This window comes from Alligator mississippiensis, chromosome 1 (assembly GCF_030867095.1).
Source record: "Alligator mississippiensis isolate rAllMis1 chromosome 1, rAllMis1, whole genome shotgun sequence".
Lineage (NCBI taxonomy): Eukaryota > Metazoa > Chordata > Crocodylia > Alligatoridae > Alligator > Alligator mississippiensis.
In genome coordinates this window covers 241,861,453-241,881,195 of record NC_081824.1, presented here as the reverse complement: position 1 = coordinate 241,881,195, position 19,743 = coordinate 241,861,453, and the positions used below count along the sequence as shown (strand labels likewise).

Here is a 19,743-nt window from a genome sequence, read left to right as displayed (position 1 = left end):
TTAAATTGGCCTTGAGGATGTCCCTGAAGCACTTTCTCTGCCTTCCTCTTGAGTGTACACCTTGATTTGAGTTGGGAGAATAAAACTTGCTTTGGGAGTCTGGCGTCCCATATCCAGGTTTTGTAGCCGGCCCAGCAAAGTTGATGCCGAATGATCATCACTTTGATACTCGGGGTGTTTGCTTGTGAGATGATGCTGATGGTGTATTTGTCTTCCTGGGTTTGAAGGATCTTTGTAGGCAGCATTGATGGTACTTCACCAACGAATTGAGGTGTCTTCTGTACGTTGTCCATGTCTCTTTTCCATACGGTAAAGTATCACGACTGCTTGATAAACCATAAGCTTGGTTTCAGATCTAATGTTACGATCGTCAGACACCCATTTCCTCAGGCATCTGAATGCTGCACTCACACATTTGAGGACTTCTTTGTCAATGTCAGCCTTCTGTGAAAGTTGGCTTCCAAGGTATGGGAAATACTCAGTGTTCTTCAGAGTCTCACTGTGGAGCTAGGGACTGCTCACAAAGACCTTGTTGATGGAGGACCTTAGTCTTCTGATCGTTAAGTGTCAATCCCATTTTCTTGTTTGCCTTGGTAAAGATGTTGCCAATTGCCTGAAGGTTTGCTTCTGATTGAGCACACATGACAGCATCATCAACATGCTGGAGGTCAGTGATTGAGGTCAGAGTAGTCCTGGTTTTGGTTCCGAGTCAGCTGAGATGAAACTACTTACCATCCATTTGGTAGTTTAGTTCCACTCCAACTGGAAGCTTGGTGGTTAGATGTAGCATTGCAGTAAGGGATATTGAGAAGAATGTTGGAGCAGTGAGGCAGTCTTGCTTACCACCCATCTTAACCTCAAAGGGATCTGTGACAGATCCATTACTGAGAACCACTGCGCTCATACCATCATGGAGCAGGCGAAGAATGGCGATGAATTTTAGTGGGCATCGATACCTCAGAAGAATTTTCCTCAGCGCTTCTTGGTTGACAGAGTCAAAAGCTTTCATGAGGTCAAAGAAAGCCATGTAGAGGGATTTATGTTGTTCCCAGCAGTTTGGAAGCAGTGAAGATCATGTCGGTTGTGCCTCATAATGCCCTAAACCCACACTGAGATTCTGGGAGAAGCTCTTCAGCAAGTGGAAGGAGATGGTTCAGGAGGGTCCTTGCAATAATCTTTCCTGTGGTGGACAGCAAGGTGATCACTCTCTAATTTCCACAGTTGGACTTGTCTCCTTTCTTGAAGATTGTCACAGTCATGGTATCCCTGAGGTCATCTGGGTGGACAGTAAGCAGAATTTGAGCCAACAGTGTGTCCTTGTTGTGAAGAAGGCCAACAGCTAGGCCTGTGTGAAACAGCTGGTATCCACTTCGGCTTTGGATTCAGCTGATTCGGAAGACAGCGATTTGATTTGGTGATTTGAATCACTGCCCTGATTCGATTCAGCCAAATCTGATTTGGAGATTTGGCTCCTGCCGAATCTGTGAATCAGCCAGGCCAGGCCCATCCCCTGCCCGCCTTCCCAGCCCAGCAGTGGCTGACCTGCCTGCCCCAGGTCTCAGCACTTGGGGGGAAAAAAGCCCTGACTCAATGCTGCTGGGGGGGCGGGATCCTCACTGCACCATGCCGCATGGGGGGGCCCTTTAAGGAACCCCCCCCCCTCCCCCCCCCCCCAAGACTCACCGCTCCTGCTTTCAGTGTGTTCACAATCCTTCCCAGTTTTGTGACGCGTGCAGATTTGCTCAGGAAGCTCTTTTTCAGCGTCCAAATCATCCCGTGCATTACTCAGGATTAGGTCAAAAATGCCTTTTCTTTTTGTGGGTTTCAAGTTTGAGCTTCTCTAGGAAATAGCCACGTGTTATATTCAGAAACTTCCCATATCTCACCCCAATGAGGTAGTATATTGTCTTGCATATAAGCAGCATCTTTCCCTGAAAAGCCAGCCAGGAAAAATTGGGTCACCCATTATATGCAAGGAAAAGGGCTCCCCGAGCTCCAGAAATGTGGGAGGGGAGTGGAGTTGTGGCAACATTAATTGCCAAGGCTCTGGGAGCAACAGCAATTAATGCTGCCACCACTTCCTGTTCCACTCCCTGCTTCACCATTTAATTTCTGGTGCTGTGGGGAGCCCCCTCCCCATCTGTACACCAGATAAATGTTGCATGTGATCGGTGTGTGGCCAGAGCTGGCATGCTGGATCTTATGTCTGGCACTTGGTTCCAGAGCCAGTGTACAAGGTTGTACATGGCATGCAGCCCTGGAGTTGGTGTGCTGGATTGGACCCCTCTTCACTGTTCCAGCACTGGCATGCTGAATCAGGCCCCACCACATGCTCCAGTGCCAGATTGGGCTTCACTGTGTGGACTCACCCCCAGCACATGGTTCCCAGCCCTCTGGTACTTACCTATACTCCAGGGTAAGATTTTTGCTCCCCCTCCTCCCCAAGGGTCTTCCAAAACACTGGTACAAGTTATATTTGGGGGCATCTTATATGTGAGAAAATATGGTTCCTCTGCTTTACCTGTGGCAGGTTAGAGCGTTATGTCTATGAGCCAGGGGCAGAAGATATGCTCACTAAATTGTAGTTTCTGTATCCCCTTGGGAGCCCTTTTTAAGACTGGCATTACACCAGGCAGGGTTGTGTCAGGGTTGACGGTAGTCTTATGTAGAATTTAGATTATGGATTATATAGGATGGTTTGGGTAGGAATGATCGTACATCAGGCAGGGGGTTACACTAAATGACCTCTGGATGTCTCAGCCCTACTTCTCTATGAATCTGTGATGACATATTTGCCCAAATTTAAGATGACTTTCACCCCAATAATTAGATTCTAGACAAGGAAAATTACAAATTTGTCTGGAGAATTTTGCTGAGAACATTCCATAGGTATAGACCAAATGTATGCTATTCCTGATGGCTAAGGTTCTTCTTTGCTGGCAATACTCAAAGCAGAACTCTGGTTTCAGGTAAGTAAGTCATTTTGTCCTTTGCAACAGACTTTCTTATGCCTTTCACCCAGGATCATTAACATTATTATGGGGAAGGATAATAGTGACTCCAAAATTTACAATGCCTAGCACTTTCCATTATCAAGGATCCTTGGGACCTTTTATTAAGATGTAGTTGCTCCTCAGTTATTTGCAGAAAACTTTTGATGTTCAGTAGCACGTGCTGCTATAATTGAAACAGTAGCACAGAATGTATTGGAAATGCTAAGGAGCAGTTACTGTGGAGGATCTGGGCTACCACTACAAACTATCTCCTGGGCTCACCAGCTGAACCTAGTGGGCCATTTCTGCTCCCTTCTCTACTACTGCTCCTCATGCTGCCATATGTCCTAATAAATTGTCTCCTGCTGCCAGCTAATGTAGTTAAGCCTGTAGCTAGCTTTAGTGGTAACCATCTCTGCTGTGATTGAAGGTTTGGTGTTTAAACTTGGTCTGTAATGCTTGTTGGACACTTATTACATTGGTACATAATGGAATTTGTTTACATCTTTAAAAAATACAGGAAATACCTTTCTTTTCATGTAGCTTGGTTATTTAGGTAATTAGGGTGGGTCCCACAGGCAAGTAACTGAAAGCTAGGGATTGCCTGATGCATGAGTGTTCACACAGTTTTGAGTTCTCTTTGGTATATATGCCTTGTGATGATTATGTAGTCGTACCATTTTACCTCAGAACCCCTGCTATATGTGGGATACAGAAGGTGAGAGAACAAGTGGTTGGCTCTATCTGAATAATTTTCTTTTAACTTAGTTTTTTGTATGCAACTATTTAGTCATTTTAACTTTACCCCTTGTTAGCAGTCTCAGCAGAGAGGCTGAAGACTGAGCAAGCTGTGGAAACAAGTAGACTGTCCTTCAGTTTCAGTTACCTGTATCATTGATGTTGAATATACCTAAACCTTTGTATTGTGAACATAGCCAGTATATACTGGAGAAGGAAAGGGGTTGCATGCATCATTGCTTCTGTGGGCTGAGCATTAGGGGTGTGCGAAGCTTCAGTCGCCAATTTGATTCGGAGAAAATTCGACTCGATTCGGAGGCTGAATCACTGAAGCCGAATTGAATCAGGAGACCAAAAAAAACCCTCCAAATCAATTTGGAAAATATTTGGAGATTCAGAAGGCAGTCTTTCAGGGAAACAGAAACTGAGAAGAGGGAGAGGAAGCAGAGGGGGAAAGACTGACATCTGTAGCTGACCAGTGACTGATTTTTTCCTGAGTCCCCTTCCAATCACAGTGCTCTAGGAGAGGGATGTGGAAACAGCATATAAGCCTCTGTCTGCAGCCTTTCTGTCCCTTTTGTGAGATGTTTCTGCCTGAGCATCAGTGTCTGAAAGGTACTACTGGACTAGCTTGGTTTCCTAGTCAGTCTCTTGCTAGTTTCTGTTCTTGGAAAGGATTGGATACAGTGTACTAATTAATTTTGCCTAGAATCCCTCTACTTATCCCTATCCAATCCATTTCTTTCAACTTATTCTTCCCCCAAAAACCTCTTATTTGTTCTTGTTAATTCCCCCCGCCTTTTTAAAAAAGCTGTTTTCCCTGGCAGTGTGATCCATCACTGTGCAGGAAAGCATATACATTACACAGACTCACTCACACACATACAGTAAACAGAGAAGAGATATTAGTTAGTTGCACACACAGAGAGAAGAACAGATTAATATCTGTTCTTCTCTCTGTGTGTGCAACTAACTAATATCTCTTCTTCTCTGTTGCGCACGTGTGTACGCACTTCTCTAGAATAGAGGTCATACCACACACACATACACACACACACACACACACACACACACACACACACACACACTTTCCATCACAGCAAAGACTAATACGAAGCATGGTGGAAAGGCAGGTGCCAATTCTAGCAGGGGAGGGAGAGGGGGTAGGGGGAGAGCTGCAAGTCCCTCCCCTTCCCTAAACATCTTCTTTCCTGGCAGCCACGACTCTTCTGCTGCCAGTGGGAGCAAGGAAGTGGGAGCAGTACCTGTCCCTGCACCACCTCCCCTAACACCAGAAATAGCCACCAACACCAGCATGATAGTTTCCTCCATCCCAATTTCATCTCCCAGTGTGAGCGTCCCAGTACCAGAGAAGGACCTGAATCTGGGAGGGAGAGGACCTGAGTGTCCTAGCAAAAGAAATTCTGGGGAATGATGTGGAATCTGAGTTTGTTCTCCACACCCCTCAAAATTCCCCTAGATCCAGGTCTCCTTTTCTGGAAAGCACCTTGGAGGAAGTTGAGATTGTGTAGGCAAGTGGCTCAGCTGAGTCAGCTCCTCTTGTTGTTGTGCCTCTGCCTGCTGAGATTGGGGGTAAGGCAGGATCCCCACCCTCATCCCAGAAGCTGGGGAGGGGTGGTAGTGTAGTGTAGGATCATTTTTAGGTGGTAGATGATTCCAAGTAGGCTGTCTGCCAGCACTGCTGAAAGCACATCAGCTGGGGCAAGGAGGTGAAACACTTCACCACGGCGGTGCTGCTTCATCTCAGGAGGCAGCACCCCCTTGCCCTTGTGCCTTCTCAGCCTAGCACAAGTGGGAGCATGCCCAAAGGAAAGTCCCTCTTGCTCCAAAGTCCCCGTTCTCACGAAGCAGAGGCAGGCCACCCTGGAGCAGTGGGGAAAAGCCGCAGACAAAGTGGGGTGCATTCCAAAAGTGAGCAAGGTCACCCAGAGCATTGGCGAGATGCTTGCTCTGGATGGCCAGCCCTTCTCCTTAGTTGAGGGGCCAGGGTTCAGGTGGCTCATGGTGCTTGTGGATCCCATTCTACCAAGTGTCTGCATGCACCACCGTTAGCAGGATGATGGTACCCTCCTTGTATGAAGCATGCAGGGAGTACTTGAGGGAGGAACTGCGCAAGGCAGGTCTGCAGGTAGCTCTGCACTTCACCTCCAATATCTGGAGCAGCCAGGGTGGCAATCATGCATACCTCTCCCTCACAGGGCAGTGGTGCAATCAGTCAGACTGTCAGTGGGCTCTCCTTCAAGCAGAGGTGATGAATGAGTCCCATATGGCAAGGGAGATTGCCATGAACCGCATGGTGCAGGGGTGGCTCATTGGGCAGGGTGAGCTCACCCATGGGTTTATGATCACTGACAGTGGGACCAATATGGTCAAGGTGGTCCATGATGCCAACTTCGTTGGCATCCACTGTGTGGCGCACAAGTTCCATCTCATAGTCAGGGATGCTGTGAAGGGGGACAGGGCTGCCAGTGATGGTGCCATCACTACCATCCACCTGATTTCACAATGCAGGAAGGTAGTGGGCTACTTCCACCAGTACAGTCCATGTGCTGGCAGGCATGAGCAACCCAAGGGTGAAGGGGAGCATGTGCAGTACAAAAACCCTCGATCACTGGACGGAGATGCTGGTGAACAGAGTCAGGGAGGCAGAAGGGCAGAAGTGAGGAGACGTGGAAGAGGGGTTCCACTTTCCTGTGCCAGCATTCGCAGCACCACCCAGTCTCCTCCATGCTAGCTGCTGCCTACGTGGGCCTGGGGCATGGCTTCAATGTTGGGGTCCAGATGTACCAGACCCCAGCCTTGTGCAGGTAGTGCCAAGACTTTGGTGGCTACTTACCTCGCCGAGGATGTTTAGCTGCTGGACTGTGACCCCTTGGCCTATTGGGCAACCCATAGTCAGGTGTGGCAGGATCTGGCTACGGTTGCCCAAGAACACGTCCTGTCCACCGACCAGTGTTCCAAGCGAGAGGGTGTTCAGCATTGTTGGGGATGTTTTGACACCCCACCATGCCTCCTTGGATCCTGGTTTGGTGGAGCAGCTTGTGTTCCTGAAGGTAAACTTCCCGCTGCTATATTCCCTAAGCTCTACCTGCAGATGGAGTGAGTGCCACCCTCCTCACTCTGTCCACACCTATTTCTGGGTTTTTTTAGCCATTTAATGCCCCACTCTCAGAGCTGGAGCTGGCACTCCATTCAGACACATCACCAGCCAGCAGGGGAAGAACATCTCCCTGCTGAGCTCCCATGCTAGGACAAACTTGGAGGTATGAGCTGGGGCTATAGGGAAGGAGGAGATCCCAGGTCCTGGGCATGACCTAAAATTGCACCCTGCCAGGGTCGGGAGGAGTGGTAGGACTGCCGGTGTCGCAGCAGCCCCCAAGAAATGCCAGGACCAAGGACCTCCCTGGTGAAAGGTGAGTCGGAGAGGTGCCTTATAACCTCCAACCAGCACACACACACATAGTCTTGGCTGGGGAAAGCCCAGACCTGTAAGATCTTTGAGAGGCCTGAGGCTTGGTGGTTGCAGTGGAGTTGTGAAGCTCCAGGTGAGCTTAGCTGCCTGCGATGCCATCTGCAAGGCATGGGCTTTTGGGTTGTAGTGGAGCTGTAAGGGTGAGAACAGGGGCTACCATCCCTGCAATTTTCATCCCGTTGCACCTTAAAACACAAGAGTCATGCATGTCACAAGTTTTGCTTTGACCAGTTTGAGGTGCAGATTCCCTGCACCTATCTCACTGAAACCTGGCAGGCCTCATGCCCTCAGAAGGGCTACCATCCCTGCTGTTTTCCTGCTAATCTGCCAAAAAAATGACAAAGTTATAGATATTTCAGTGATTCCCCATTTATGTCCGAATCACCAAATCTCTCTGAATCGGCACTGAATTTTCTGAAGCTGATTTGGCCGAATTGATTTGGGACAGTGATCCAAATCTCTGAATCGAATTGCTGTCCTCTGAATTGGCTGAATCCTAATTTAATACTTCCCTATTTGCACAGTCCTACTGAGCATATCGCACATGTCAGCTGCTCTGATCATCTCCCTTACTCCCTCATGCAGGGGGCTCTGTCTTCTATTCTCCCTTCAATACCATGGGCTCTTTGTGTCCCCTAAGCTGTCATTGTTTTCATTCTTTTCTTTGTCCAAGGCTCTTTATGCCTGTTGGCCCTCTTTCTGTCATGGTGAGGGGCTCTGCCCTCGTGTTGCCGTCCTCCTTCATGCTATTGTTTCTAGTTTCCTCTGTGCCAAAAACCCAGAGATAAGTAAAGAGCCAGGGACTTCGATAAAAACTTAGTAGGGAGAAGCAATAGTGGAAGCAATCTTCTGTGGGAGAAGATAGAACTACCATTTAGATATCTGAAATGTCCCATTCCTCCCTTACCCCTTGATATAATGGTCTGTCTGGGAGGTAAGTCACTTAAGATGTTAACACTCTGAATTCAACACAGTGTGAATACAAAGTGTGCTTACACAGCAAGGTATTAATGGCTGTCAGCAACCAGTTCTCTTGTCTGCAGGCAATTCAGACCTGATTGAAGCTGATGGCTCCCCTAACCAGATGTTGGGTTGCTGTTAGGGTCATGTGAAACGGCACCGTTTTGTTTCGACTTTCGTTTTGGCGTTTTGGCGGGACGGTTTTGTTTAGTTTCGAAGCGCTGTTCCATTTCATTTCATTGAAACTGTTTTGAGGCTGTTTTGACGTTTTGCCCATAGGCTATAATGGGGAAGCACGAAACTGCCTATAACTTTGTCATTTCTGAACAGAGTTGGATGAAAACAGCAGGGATGGTAGCCCTTTCTGAGGGCATGAAGCTTGCCAAGTTTGAAGGAGATAGGTGCAGGGGTTTCTGGGAAACTGCACCTCAAACTGCTGACAAGCAAAACTCGTGATGTGTGACTGTGTGCGCTAAGGCGCAGCTGTTTTTCTGTCCCTCCCCCAGAGCACTGGGATTGGAAGGGATCTCAGGGAAGGATCACAGTCACTGGCCAGCGACACAGTCAATATGCGACCAGTCCTTCCCCCCCTCTGCCCCCTCGCTCTCCTTAGTTTGTTTCCCTGCAACCAAGCCTAGCTTCAAAACTAGAAACATTTTGAAACTTCCGAAATGTTTCGACTGCTCTCATTTCATTTCGAGGCTGTTTTGAAGTCTTTCATTTCATTTCGATTTCGCTGTTTTGAGCTTGAAACGAGTCGAAACAGCATTGAAACAAAAAACCTGGTAACATTTTGCACAGTCCGAGTTGCTGTCTCCTCCACTTTCTCTCATCTGGTTTGCCAGCTGTCACCAAAGCCATAAGTGTGTTCTCACTTAAATCTAGAACAGGGCTATCTGACTGGTGGCCCGCAGACCTCATCTGGTACCTGAGGAGTTAAACTGCCTCTGTTATTTTCCAGCTGCTCCCACTTGAGTCTCTGGGCTCCCCCTTCCTCCTGCTTCCACTGTCTGCCCCTACCCCAAGGGGGGCCATGCCAGTACATGCAGTGCAGTGGTTGCAGGGTTGTGGGGGGAGGGGAGCGTGTGACACAATGCAAAGTGACTGGACTGCCTGGGGTGGGCGGCGGGGAGAGGTGTGGGGGGGGGGAAGAGGGGAGCAAATGAACTCAGAAATTGGACACGCTTCATGTAAAATCCCTGAAAAATGTTGGGCATGGATACAGTGTTCAAAAGTTAATCACGTTACATGCAACAGCAAACCGTTGTGATGATCATAGGCCCTTGTAAGCTCAGCTGACAACTGAATGTTTCTGTTTCTTGTCTTTCTTTCCCTCCACTCCACACATTCATTCAATGTGTTCCTGTCTTTTTTAAATCTAAACTGCCAGCTCTTCGTGACACGGTGTGTCTTTGGTTTTGTATATTGTGCAACACTATGCCCCTCCCACCTGCCACCTTCCCTGGTGCCTCTCAGTGATATTCTAACAGAGTAAATGTAATAGGGTGTGTCTAGAAGGTCACATCAATGAACACGTCAGATTTAGCACAGTCCTTTTTTGTATTCCAGTCCCATGGGAGTAGCTGAAGAGTTTGGAACTGTTGGTCAGCTGCACTCGACTAACTTTGCTCTTTTGTTTTACTCTTGTGCAGTATGACTTGTGCCAAATGTAACCATGGATTTTGTTGGCGTTGCCTTAAGCCTTGGAAGCCGACACATAAGGATTACTATAACTGCTCTGCTATGGTGAGTATTTGCTCTTCTTCCAGCTGTTATGTGCTTAGGACACACATGGCACCTCACAGAGGAAGAGGGAGAACCCTGGGGACTCCCTGGTTCTGCTTTCTTGCTTGGCTTTGCTGTAATCTTGCTGTGTGCATCAGTCTGGCAGTGGTGGTTTTAGGCTGTACCTGTTGTGACCATCTCTGCTCTACACACACTAAGAATGTAGACACATCTAACAACTGAACTGGTCCCAGACATCACTGATTGGGGGCTGGTTCACAATTGTGTGAAGTGCTGTGGCTTCAACACCTGGCAGTGGGAGGCAACACCCAGCCCAGCCTGTCTGTCAGTGGGTGAGAGCTGAGGGTAGTGCTTGTACCCATGCTTTGGGATTCCAGGGAATGAATGACCAGTAGCTGGGGCTGTTTGCACTTTTCTACTTTCCCTTCTCCTTCATCAGCTTGAGTTCAGTAAACTTAAATGGCCTGAAATCTGCAGTGTGTCTGCCTGACTTTTGGGAGGGGTGCTTGACCCCATGCTTCTGGATTTCCACCGACTGAGGGGGCATGGTGAGGGGGAAGCAGTCAAATAGGAAGTGAATGCATAGCTGCTTATTAGAAGGATAGCTTTTATTGAGCAAGCAAAATGGGGATGCCCACTGATTTAAAAAAAAAGTGCCAACAAAAGGAAAAGAAAGGGGGTAGAAAGCATCTGGCTTTGTAGCAGAACAGCATGGGATGCCTGACCAGATCCATGCCATGGAGTACTTGGTGTCCACGTGTAACACTGAATCAGTGTTCACAGTGAACCAGCTCAAAATAACTGTTTTTTCAGGTACACTTTCAAACTGTGCCAGGCAGCTTTCAACCAGTTGAACAGGCTTGTATGTCTGTCTGCTTCGGGTTTAAACAACATTTCAACTGGTTTGCGTTATGTGCTGCTCTCAGTAACTTTTTACTTTCCTCTCAGGTGAGCAAAGCAGCTCGGCAAGAGAAGCGTTTCCAGGATTACAACGAGAGATGTACTTTTCAGCACCAAGCGAGGGTAAAGGCTCCTCCCCTCATCATTTGAATGCAGGTCCTACCTATCTCCCTAAGCCCTGGTGCCTGTGATGAGGGATTTTTGTCTTGCCTAGAATCTGCTGTGGCTGATGCAGAGAACTGGGCTGTAGATTTGTACTGTAGACCTGTCTCACGCTACCCTTGTCTTGGCATTTGCTGATCCTCTTTCTTGGTACGCCTCTTTCTGGTGACTGTGGAAGCTGCACACAGTAGGAGCTTGTAGAATTGACCCATTGTGATGGGGAGGATTGTGGAGAACGAGTGGGGTCCCAGTCCACTAAGAATTTTGGGTCTTTATGCTGGGTTCTTCAAAATCCTATAGAACTGGATACAGGTCACTGGATACTGCTGGAGCTTAATGGAGAGGGTAATATAACTGGAACCTTGGTGTTCTCATCCAAAAGGATTTCTGCACTAGGGATATTTCTGTCAGAAAAGGAATAAGGGCAATGAGTCCGTGAGGCTTTAATATCAGTTCTTGCTTGAGAAGAGAGCTCATCCCTTGTGGGAAGAAAAGAGATCCACAAGCCAATGGAAGGGAAAACTGGAAGTTGACTTTTTTTCTTATGGTGATTGCAGGAATTTGCCATGACCCTGAGAAACAGGGTGTCTGCCATCCGTGGGGTGCCACAGATTAGAACCTTGACCTTTGTTGTTGATGCCTGTAAAGTCTTGGAACAAGCACGGAAGGTAAGTGCAGGAGGAGTGGACACTGATCCATTACTTACTGGTAGCACAGTAACACTTAGTGGCCCCCAACTTGGATTGCAGTGGGCATCACGCGTGGACTAAGCAAGGTTCAGTTCTAACCCCAAACACTTTGCACTCTTAGGTAGACAAGAAGGACAAAGGACTGTAGGGGGAATAGGGGCAGATTGTTGACAAGAACTTGTTCAGGGTTATCCAGCAGACCAGGGGCTAGAACCCTGGTCTCCCAAGTTCCTGTCAGTACCCTGAGCCTTAGTCCATGCACTGTCTCCATTCTGAATTGTACCACAGAAATTGGAGTTAAGAAACACATTTTATTACCTAGCTTATCCCATGGTGTGCCTAATAGTTTATTCACTTTCAAGCTAACTTTCAGAGACCTTTCTGAGGGCTAATGCACCATGTTGTCAGGAAGTTTTGCTTGCTGTTCAGCCTATGATTTTTCCTTATTAATTCTTTTCCACAATTTCTGAAGTCTGAACTAAAGATGCAAATCTTGAGCAAGTATCAACAGAGAGGGTCATCGCCACCTGCTGACTACTGTGAGGCACCCAGGGGACAAATCTGAACGCTTTCCCTGACTGAGGAGAGGGGAAAGGTGGACACCTGGGCGGTGAACTTGGGCCTCCTGTCCCAGAGGTCAGCCAGGGGATGAGCCAGACGGCCGTGTCCAGCTCTGGTTCCAGGTTTACCCCAGTGACCAAATAACCTCTGACTTCTGGAAACACTGTCTGGACTTGGGAAGTGTCCACAGGCTTAAATAAGAAATTTTCACAAAAGCTGTAGAGACCAACTCATAAACTTGCTTGCCTGATGTTACAATTTAATCAGGAGGACTGGAAAATGTTAAGATTTCTGCAAGAGTTACCACTTGGGCCTCTGCAGAGTAGTATGTTCCCACTAATGTCTCTGTTCTTCAGTGGTCTCAAACAGAATCTATTCAAGCAGCTTGCATTCTTGATGGCATTTCCCTTAAGTGAAGAAAGCAATCTGCCATCATTTGCAGAAAGCTGAGAGTGCTTCCATTCTGGTTAATGCGATAAGGGTTGCCCTTTACAGAGGCAAATGCTTTTCCTTTGTTGTTTAGGGCTTGGTTTCCTTTAGGGCTGATTTCTTCAGCTACCATTTGAACCTTACACCAGTGGTGCACAACCTTTTGGTTCTATGGGCTGGATGAGTGCCACTGCCCTCCCCAGCCACAGAGAACAGGTTATCTCCAGATACCTGAAGGAAAATTATAAAGAGGATAAAGGCTGTTATCAAATCCTTTGCCACCAAATTTTCAGGCCTATAGGGAGTTCTGCAAACTGGATGACGGGGCTTTGTGGGTTGGAGGTTAAACACCACCGCTTTACACCATCCTCTCCTAATCTAGTACCTATGCTCTTTCCCCACACTGTAGGTACCAGTAGTTACCATGGAACTTGGCTTCTTTCTTTCAGTCTTCATGGCCTCCATTCTTAAATAAGAATATTGAACCTGGATGTCTTTAGAATTTGAAGAGCCATTCCAGATTAGTAAAATGCCATCACTTGTTTGTATTGTTTGTACTGAGATTCCATAAAACTCTGAAGCTTCTTTTACCACTTCCTGTTTAGGGTCACAGGAAAGAAGGGCAGGAAAGGGACCTCATAAGGTCATCTAGTTGAGCCCCCTTTTCAAGGCAGAATCATCCCTGACTAAACCATTCTGCCAAGTGTCTGTCTAATCCACTTTTGAAACATTTCCAGGGATGGAGATTCCACAACTTTTCTTGATAGCCTGTTCTTCCTAATCTGCAACCTAAATTTCCTCTGCTGCATTTTCTATGCCATTACTCCCAGTCCTGCCCACTGCAGCCACACAGCATGTTCTATTTCCAGATACTTGAAGGAAGATTATAAAGAGGATGAAGACTTTTATCAAATCCTCCCATAGTCTTCACTTCTTCAGATTAGTAATACTAGTTGTTTCATCTTTTCCTTGTAAATCATGCTTCTCAATGCTAATCATTTTGTTGCTGTCTGCTGTACTTTTTCTAATCTGTCCATATCTTGTAGTTCAGGGCCCAAAACAGGACACAGTACTCCAGGTGAGGCCTCACCAGTGCCAAACAGAGCAGAAAAAATCACTTCTTTTGATTTGCAAGAGACACTCCTGTTGATGCAACTCAATATGTTGTTGGCTTTTCTTGCAGCAAGAGCGTACTGTTGGCTCATATTCAGTTTATGATCTGTTGTAATCCACAGGTCCTTCTCTGCAGTACTGCAGCTTAGGCAATCATTCCCCAGTCTGTATTTTTGCCCACAGTTATTCTGTCCCAAGTGCAGGACTTTGCACTTATCCTTGTTGAACCTCATCTCATTGATTGCAGCTATTTCTCCAGTCCGTTTGAGTCATTCTGGATCCTAGCCCTACCTTCCAGAGTGCCTGGAACTCTGCCCAATTTGGTGTCATCTTCAGATTTGCAAAGCGTGCACTCATTCCCATTGTACAAATCATTACTGAAGATGTTAAACACCGGACCCAGGACAGATCCCTGGGGAACCCCAGTTGATATATCCTCGCAACTACACATAGAGCCCATGATAACCACTCATTGAGCACAATGATGCAGCCAGTTATGTATCCACCTTATAGTACGTTGTCTAGTCTGGATTTCCGTTGTTAATGAGACTGTCTTGGGAGAAAGTGTCTTTAGTATGGCTTAAGTCAAGGTCATCCACCTCTTCTCCCTACCCTTCCCCCCACAGTCCACAGAGCCTATCACCTTATCATAGAAGAGAATCATGTTGGTCAGCCATGTTTTGCTCTTAGTGAATTCATGCTTTCTGTTCCTGACTGCCCAATTCTCTAGATGCTTCACAGTGGACTCCTTGAAGACTTGCTCCATGATCATTCCAGGTATCAAGATCAGGCTGGCTGGTCTGTAGTTCCCCAAATCTTCCTTCTTCTTTTCCTTAAAGATGGGCACTATAGTTGCCCCTTTTCAGTTAATGGAACCCTCCAGAGTTCTCAAAGGGGATAGCCAATGGCTCTGAAATTCCCTCAGCCAGTTCCTTCAGTGCTCTAGGGTATATTCCATCTGGCCTTGCTGACTTGAAAGCATCTAGCTTCTCTAAGTAATTCTTAAACTGCTATTCTAAGCTGTTTGTTTCCTTTCTGATCTTTGCTGCCAACTGTTCATCATCCGATAGCTGACTTTTCATTCAAGAAGGCTGAATTAAAAAGGTATTAAATACTTCAGCCTTCTCTGCATTATTCATACTACATATACATACATATTTACTTGAATTTAAGACAAGGTTTCTTCCCACATTTGAATATGAGGGAAAGAACCCCTCATCTTAGATTTGAATACAAGGCAGCAGGGGGCCAGGTGGCTGCTGCGGCTCCAACTTGGGGCTGAACCCAGGATTGGGTTTGGAGCTGCAGCTGCTGCCCCCTGCCCCCCATCCTGTCATAGCCTCTGGTCCTGTCCCATCTCCTCCCCCCCGCCTTCTTCCCCCATCATCCCTCTGCAGCTTCTACTCTACTGCCTACCCCTGTGTAGCTGCTGCTTATCCTCCAGGTTCAGCAGGGCTCTGGGCTCTCTTCAGCCTGGGGCATAGAGCATATGGTTGCTCCAACCCCATCCTGGCCTGGTAGCAGCTCCAGAGCCTAGCTGGAGTTGTTACCACCACAATAGTTGCTATATTGGCTGAGCTGGGACTAGAGTAGCCATATGGTCTGTGCCATAGGCTGGAGTGGGGCTGGAGCCCAGCTAGAGCTGGGGGTAAGTAGGGGGCAGGGGGATGGCCGAGGGTTGTTTGGTGTGGGGGAGAGGCAGTCAGTGGGGGGCAGGGGCTAAGTGGTACAGGCATGGGAGAGGCCAGGGACAGGTGGGGCAGGCAGCATGGTTGGGGCTAGTAGCAGGGGGAGCAAGTGGGAAGAGACAAATGGGAGAGAGGAAGGTATGGGGGGATTAAAGGTCAGAAATCAGGCTACTTGACTTCCCTGACCCCCACCCCTGCCACTACTTTCACTCTGCAGTGGTGGGGGGACAAATTAAGATAGCCCTCCAATAATTAGATTTTGTACATGGGAAAACTGTAACAGATTTATAAATTTTCCGTGTACAGAACCTAATGGAATCATTTTGAATGGAGTTGTCCTGGATTCTGGTTAATACAGTAACTAGATTGCCTTCTGTAATGAAACTATGGTTTCTTTGGTCTTTCTCTTACTTTTGACATACTTGTAGAATCTCCTTTTATTACCATTATGTCCTTTGCCATTTGCATCTCAAATTATGCTGTGGTCTTTTTAAGTTTCTCCCTGCATGCCTGTGCAGTACTCTTATATTCTTCTCTAGTACTGTGACTAAGTTTTCACTTTTTGTAGGCTTCCTTTTTTGAGTTTCAACTCATTGAAGAGATTGCTGTCTAGCCAGGTGAGTCTCCTCTTGCACTTCCTATTTTCCATCACTTTGGGATAGTTTGCTCTTGCACCCATAATATGGCCTCCTTAAAGTAAAGCCGGCTCTTCTGGACTCCTTTTCCCCTCAGACTTGCTTCACGGGATCCTGGCCACCAGTTGCCTGAGTTTGCTAAAGTCTGCTTTTTTGAAGTCCATTGTCTATATTCTGCTGATCTCCTTTTTCCCCTTATGACCTTGACTGTCACCCAGAGTATCCTTCACCTTCACATTCTGAATCAATTCCTTCCTGTTTGTGAGCAGCAGGTCGAAAAGAACTTCCCCCTTTGCTGGCCTCTCTACCACCTGTACCAAACTCAACACACTCTAAGAATCTGCTGGACAACCTGTGCACTGCTGTGTTTCCCTACCATCAATTATTTCAGTAATTAAAGCCCCTTACCCCCACCCTGAGCACCAGTTCCTATGGTTTGGAAACTTCTGTCAGTTGTTTAAAGAAGGCTTCATTCACCTCTGCCTTCTGGTTTAGTAGCCTACAACAGACCCACCATGACATTTCCCCTACTGTTTTCCCCCTCTGGCTTTCCTTTTCATACCAGATCTCAGAATACCATACATCTCCTCTAGGTATGGGGCAATACCTTCTCCTTTTTTCCCTGCCTGTCCTTCCTTAACACATTACAGCTATCCATGACAGTACTTTATTCATGTGAACTATCCAACCACATCTCCATAATCCCAGTTAATCACAAAACATCAGAATTCCATGATTGTACTAGGACCTCCTATTCTTCCTGTTTATTCCCCATGCTTCTCACACCAGTATATAAACATGTCAGATATCTGAATGGTAGTCCTATCTTCTCCCATAAAACATTGCTTCCATTATTGCTTCTCCCTACTAGGTTTTTATCTAGGTCCCTGGCTCTTTACTTATCTCTGGGCTCTTGTCTGCACCCCACGGCAAACCTAGTTTTATGAAGACCTCCTCATTATAATAGCAAGTGTGTAAAAAAAAATTAAAAAAAAAAGTCTTTCCCCTCTTTGTTAGGTGGATGCCACCTGCTGCCAGGCTAGATCCTCTTTACACTCCCCTTAAGCTAATTATTACTGCATCCAACAGTCGCGCAGAACATATACATGGTCACTGCTTGTTTGGTTCTCTGGCTAGTGGCCTCCTATTCATGTATGTTTATGTGTATACATGCCCCGTCCATTTATGCCACCAGTTGAAAGACCAGCTGGCATGATGATCTCCTGATTACAGGTCTAAATTGTAAATGTTGTGGCTGGTTAAATCCTAACAGACTTGTGAGTCTTTGCCTTTGTTCTGGTGCTACTTGCCTTTCCACTGCATGGATTCCCAGGTCAGGGTTCTTCTGATTGTTTTGGAGCTGGCCCAGGAAGAAGTTGATAATGTGATCTGTGCTGTTCCAGGTGTTGGCCTATTCCTGTGTTTACAGCTACTATAACCAGGACACTGAGAAGCTGGATATAATGGAACAGCAGACTGAGAACCTGGAGCTACACACTAATGCTTTACAAATCCTTTTGGGTGAGAAGTGTTACTGAGCCAGTGTTTGCTTTATGATGGTGGCTACTGTCCCAGGATGGTGTAAAGAAAGCTATGGCTGCCTGGGCAGAAGGGTTGCATCTATCTATTAAGGGAAGAGTGCCCAGCTGTTCACCAGCACCAGCTTTTTATTTTGTTGATCTCAACCAAGGATTGACTTGGCCTGACTGACTGCATAGCTTGCGTGACCAGGTTGGATCCTATCGAAAGATAATCTGGTTGCAGGCAAGCTATGACATTAGAAAAAGGAAGTCTTCATCATTCCTCCTCTTCCTCTGACTTTCAGCATAAGAAAACGGGTACATAAGCCACATAGCTTGCTAAGGCATTGCGTCTGTGGCTTGGTGGGTTGGGACAGTAGATTTGATTGGCACTCTGTCCAGCTTCTGTGGAGGAGTCTCCAGCCTGTTTCCCTTGAAACTTTGTCACTCTGGCTTACGTTGTGTTCCAGAGGAGACCCTGCTGCAGTGCCAAGATCTGGCCTCCTGTGTTCAGCTGCTCAAAGCAGAACATTTCAACACTGGTCTGGAGCTGGTGCGCAGGATCCAGGAAAGGCTTTTAGCAATTCTGCAACACTCTACTCAGGTAACCTCTACTTTTTATCAAAGGCCTGTCCTGCCTTTGACATAATTTCAGTTTAAGGATGTAATGGAGGTTGAGGGTGGGGCACAGGAAGGGAGCTAATTATTATAGTCACAGGCTGTGAACCTCTCAGCTGTGCCACACATTACATATGTGAGGGGGAATTGACAGCAGGTCAGAAGGTAACACACGGGCTTCTTATACCCTTAGTCCCACCTGCATCTCTGCTTCTCTGACTTCTCTTCTACCCTGACAGGATTTCCGTGTGGGGTTCCAGGCCCAGCCAGGTTCTGATCAGAGGGAAGTGAAGTTGTCAAATGTGCCTAATGTGGCACCTGCTTATAAAGAGTGAGTTTCTTTCTATTGTGTGAAGTGGAAAGGTGTGGGGTGGGGAGTTAGGGTGCTGGAGTTTCTGTTATGTGAGATATAGAAGGGTTAGTGACATTAGCTATTCCTATACCATACTGGGTTTGATTTAACTGTATCAACTTGGGAGAGTGACTTCGGTGTCACCATAAGCATCTCAATGGAACCTTGGCAGGCAAGATTCTTTGGGTAGATGTGATATCTGGTATCAGATGAACTAAATAGTTGGAAAAAAGTTCTTTGCAAGCTATCAGGCACATACACCCTTCGTCAGTGGAACCTTTGCACTCTGAGCAGCTGTGATTTCAAAGAAAACAAAGGGTTTGAATCCTTAAAAATGAGATGGAGAATAATCCAGAAATGTCATATCATTTTTCAGTATTGGTCACTCTGCATCCCAAATGTTGGTGATATTAGAGAGCTAGAGGATGTTCATATCACATCAGCAATGAAGATGCTGAAGAGCCTTGGAAACTCAAGTAAAGGGAGATTGGAAACACCAAGAACTTTATCCTAGGAAAGAGACAAAGAAGAGTTATAAGTGTATAATATAATGAATGGTTTGAAGAGCAACTTGGCTTGTTCTCTCCACTCCTGCAATGTTTCTGGAGCTGGCAGGAGGTGCTGTGGGGGTGGTTGCCAGCGTGTAAGACCCTGCTGCGTCAGCCTCAGCAGCAGGGGCTGCCCTTTCCCCCTGTGAAGTACAAACCAGGGTTGGGAGGGGGTAGACAGTGTAAAGGAACAAGGCACAGGAGGGGAGGTCCTGCCCATTCTGTTCTTAAGTGATACCAGCTAGCTCCCTATCTTTTCTAAATTAGATCTGTCACAGTGATCTTCAGCTGGGGTGCCACAAAATTTGGCAGTTACGGAGTTATTTTTTTTAACGGTACAGCTCAGCCCTGGTATGATTCCCTCTGGCAGGGAAATGACCTATGTTTTGTTTTGGGGAAATGTTATGCATTCAAACACACACATGCACACCTTTTTAGGTATAAAAGTGAAGTGTGCTGCCCGTTTTAATCCAGAAAAAAGTGTGCATCAGGCTCCAAAAGTTTGGAAAACTGAGCTAGCAATATCCTTAGATATAGTAATTTATGGCAGTGTGTATTCTGGAGAGATATTAAGCTGCATCCTTCAGGGGTAACTGCT

General features: G+C 46.7%; 1 protein-coding gene across 5 annotated transcripts in view; it reads left to right on the top strand.

Annotated features, from left to right (window-relative positions):
• Positions 1–19,743, top strand: part of LOC102568024 (cullin-9) — an 80,494-nt gene that overhangs the window by 58,382 nt on the left and 2,369 nt on the right. For all 5 annotated transcript variants that reach the window (XM_059720351.1, XM_059720352.1, XM_059720353.1 and 2 more), the window contains 6 exons: positions 9,837–9,930; positions 10,879–10,953; positions 11,550–11,660; positions 17,511–17,628; positions 18,098–18,231; positions 18,485–18,576. In XM_059720351.1, coding sequence (XP_059576334.1) covers positions 9,837–9,930; positions 10,879–10,953; positions 11,550–11,660; positions 17,511–17,628; positions 18,098–18,231; positions 18,485–18,576 — 624 coding nt within the window. The remainder of the gene's footprint in view (positions 1–9,836; positions 9,931–10,878; positions 10,954–11,549; positions 11,661–17,510; positions 17,629–18,097; positions 18,232–18,484; positions 18,577–19,743) is intronic.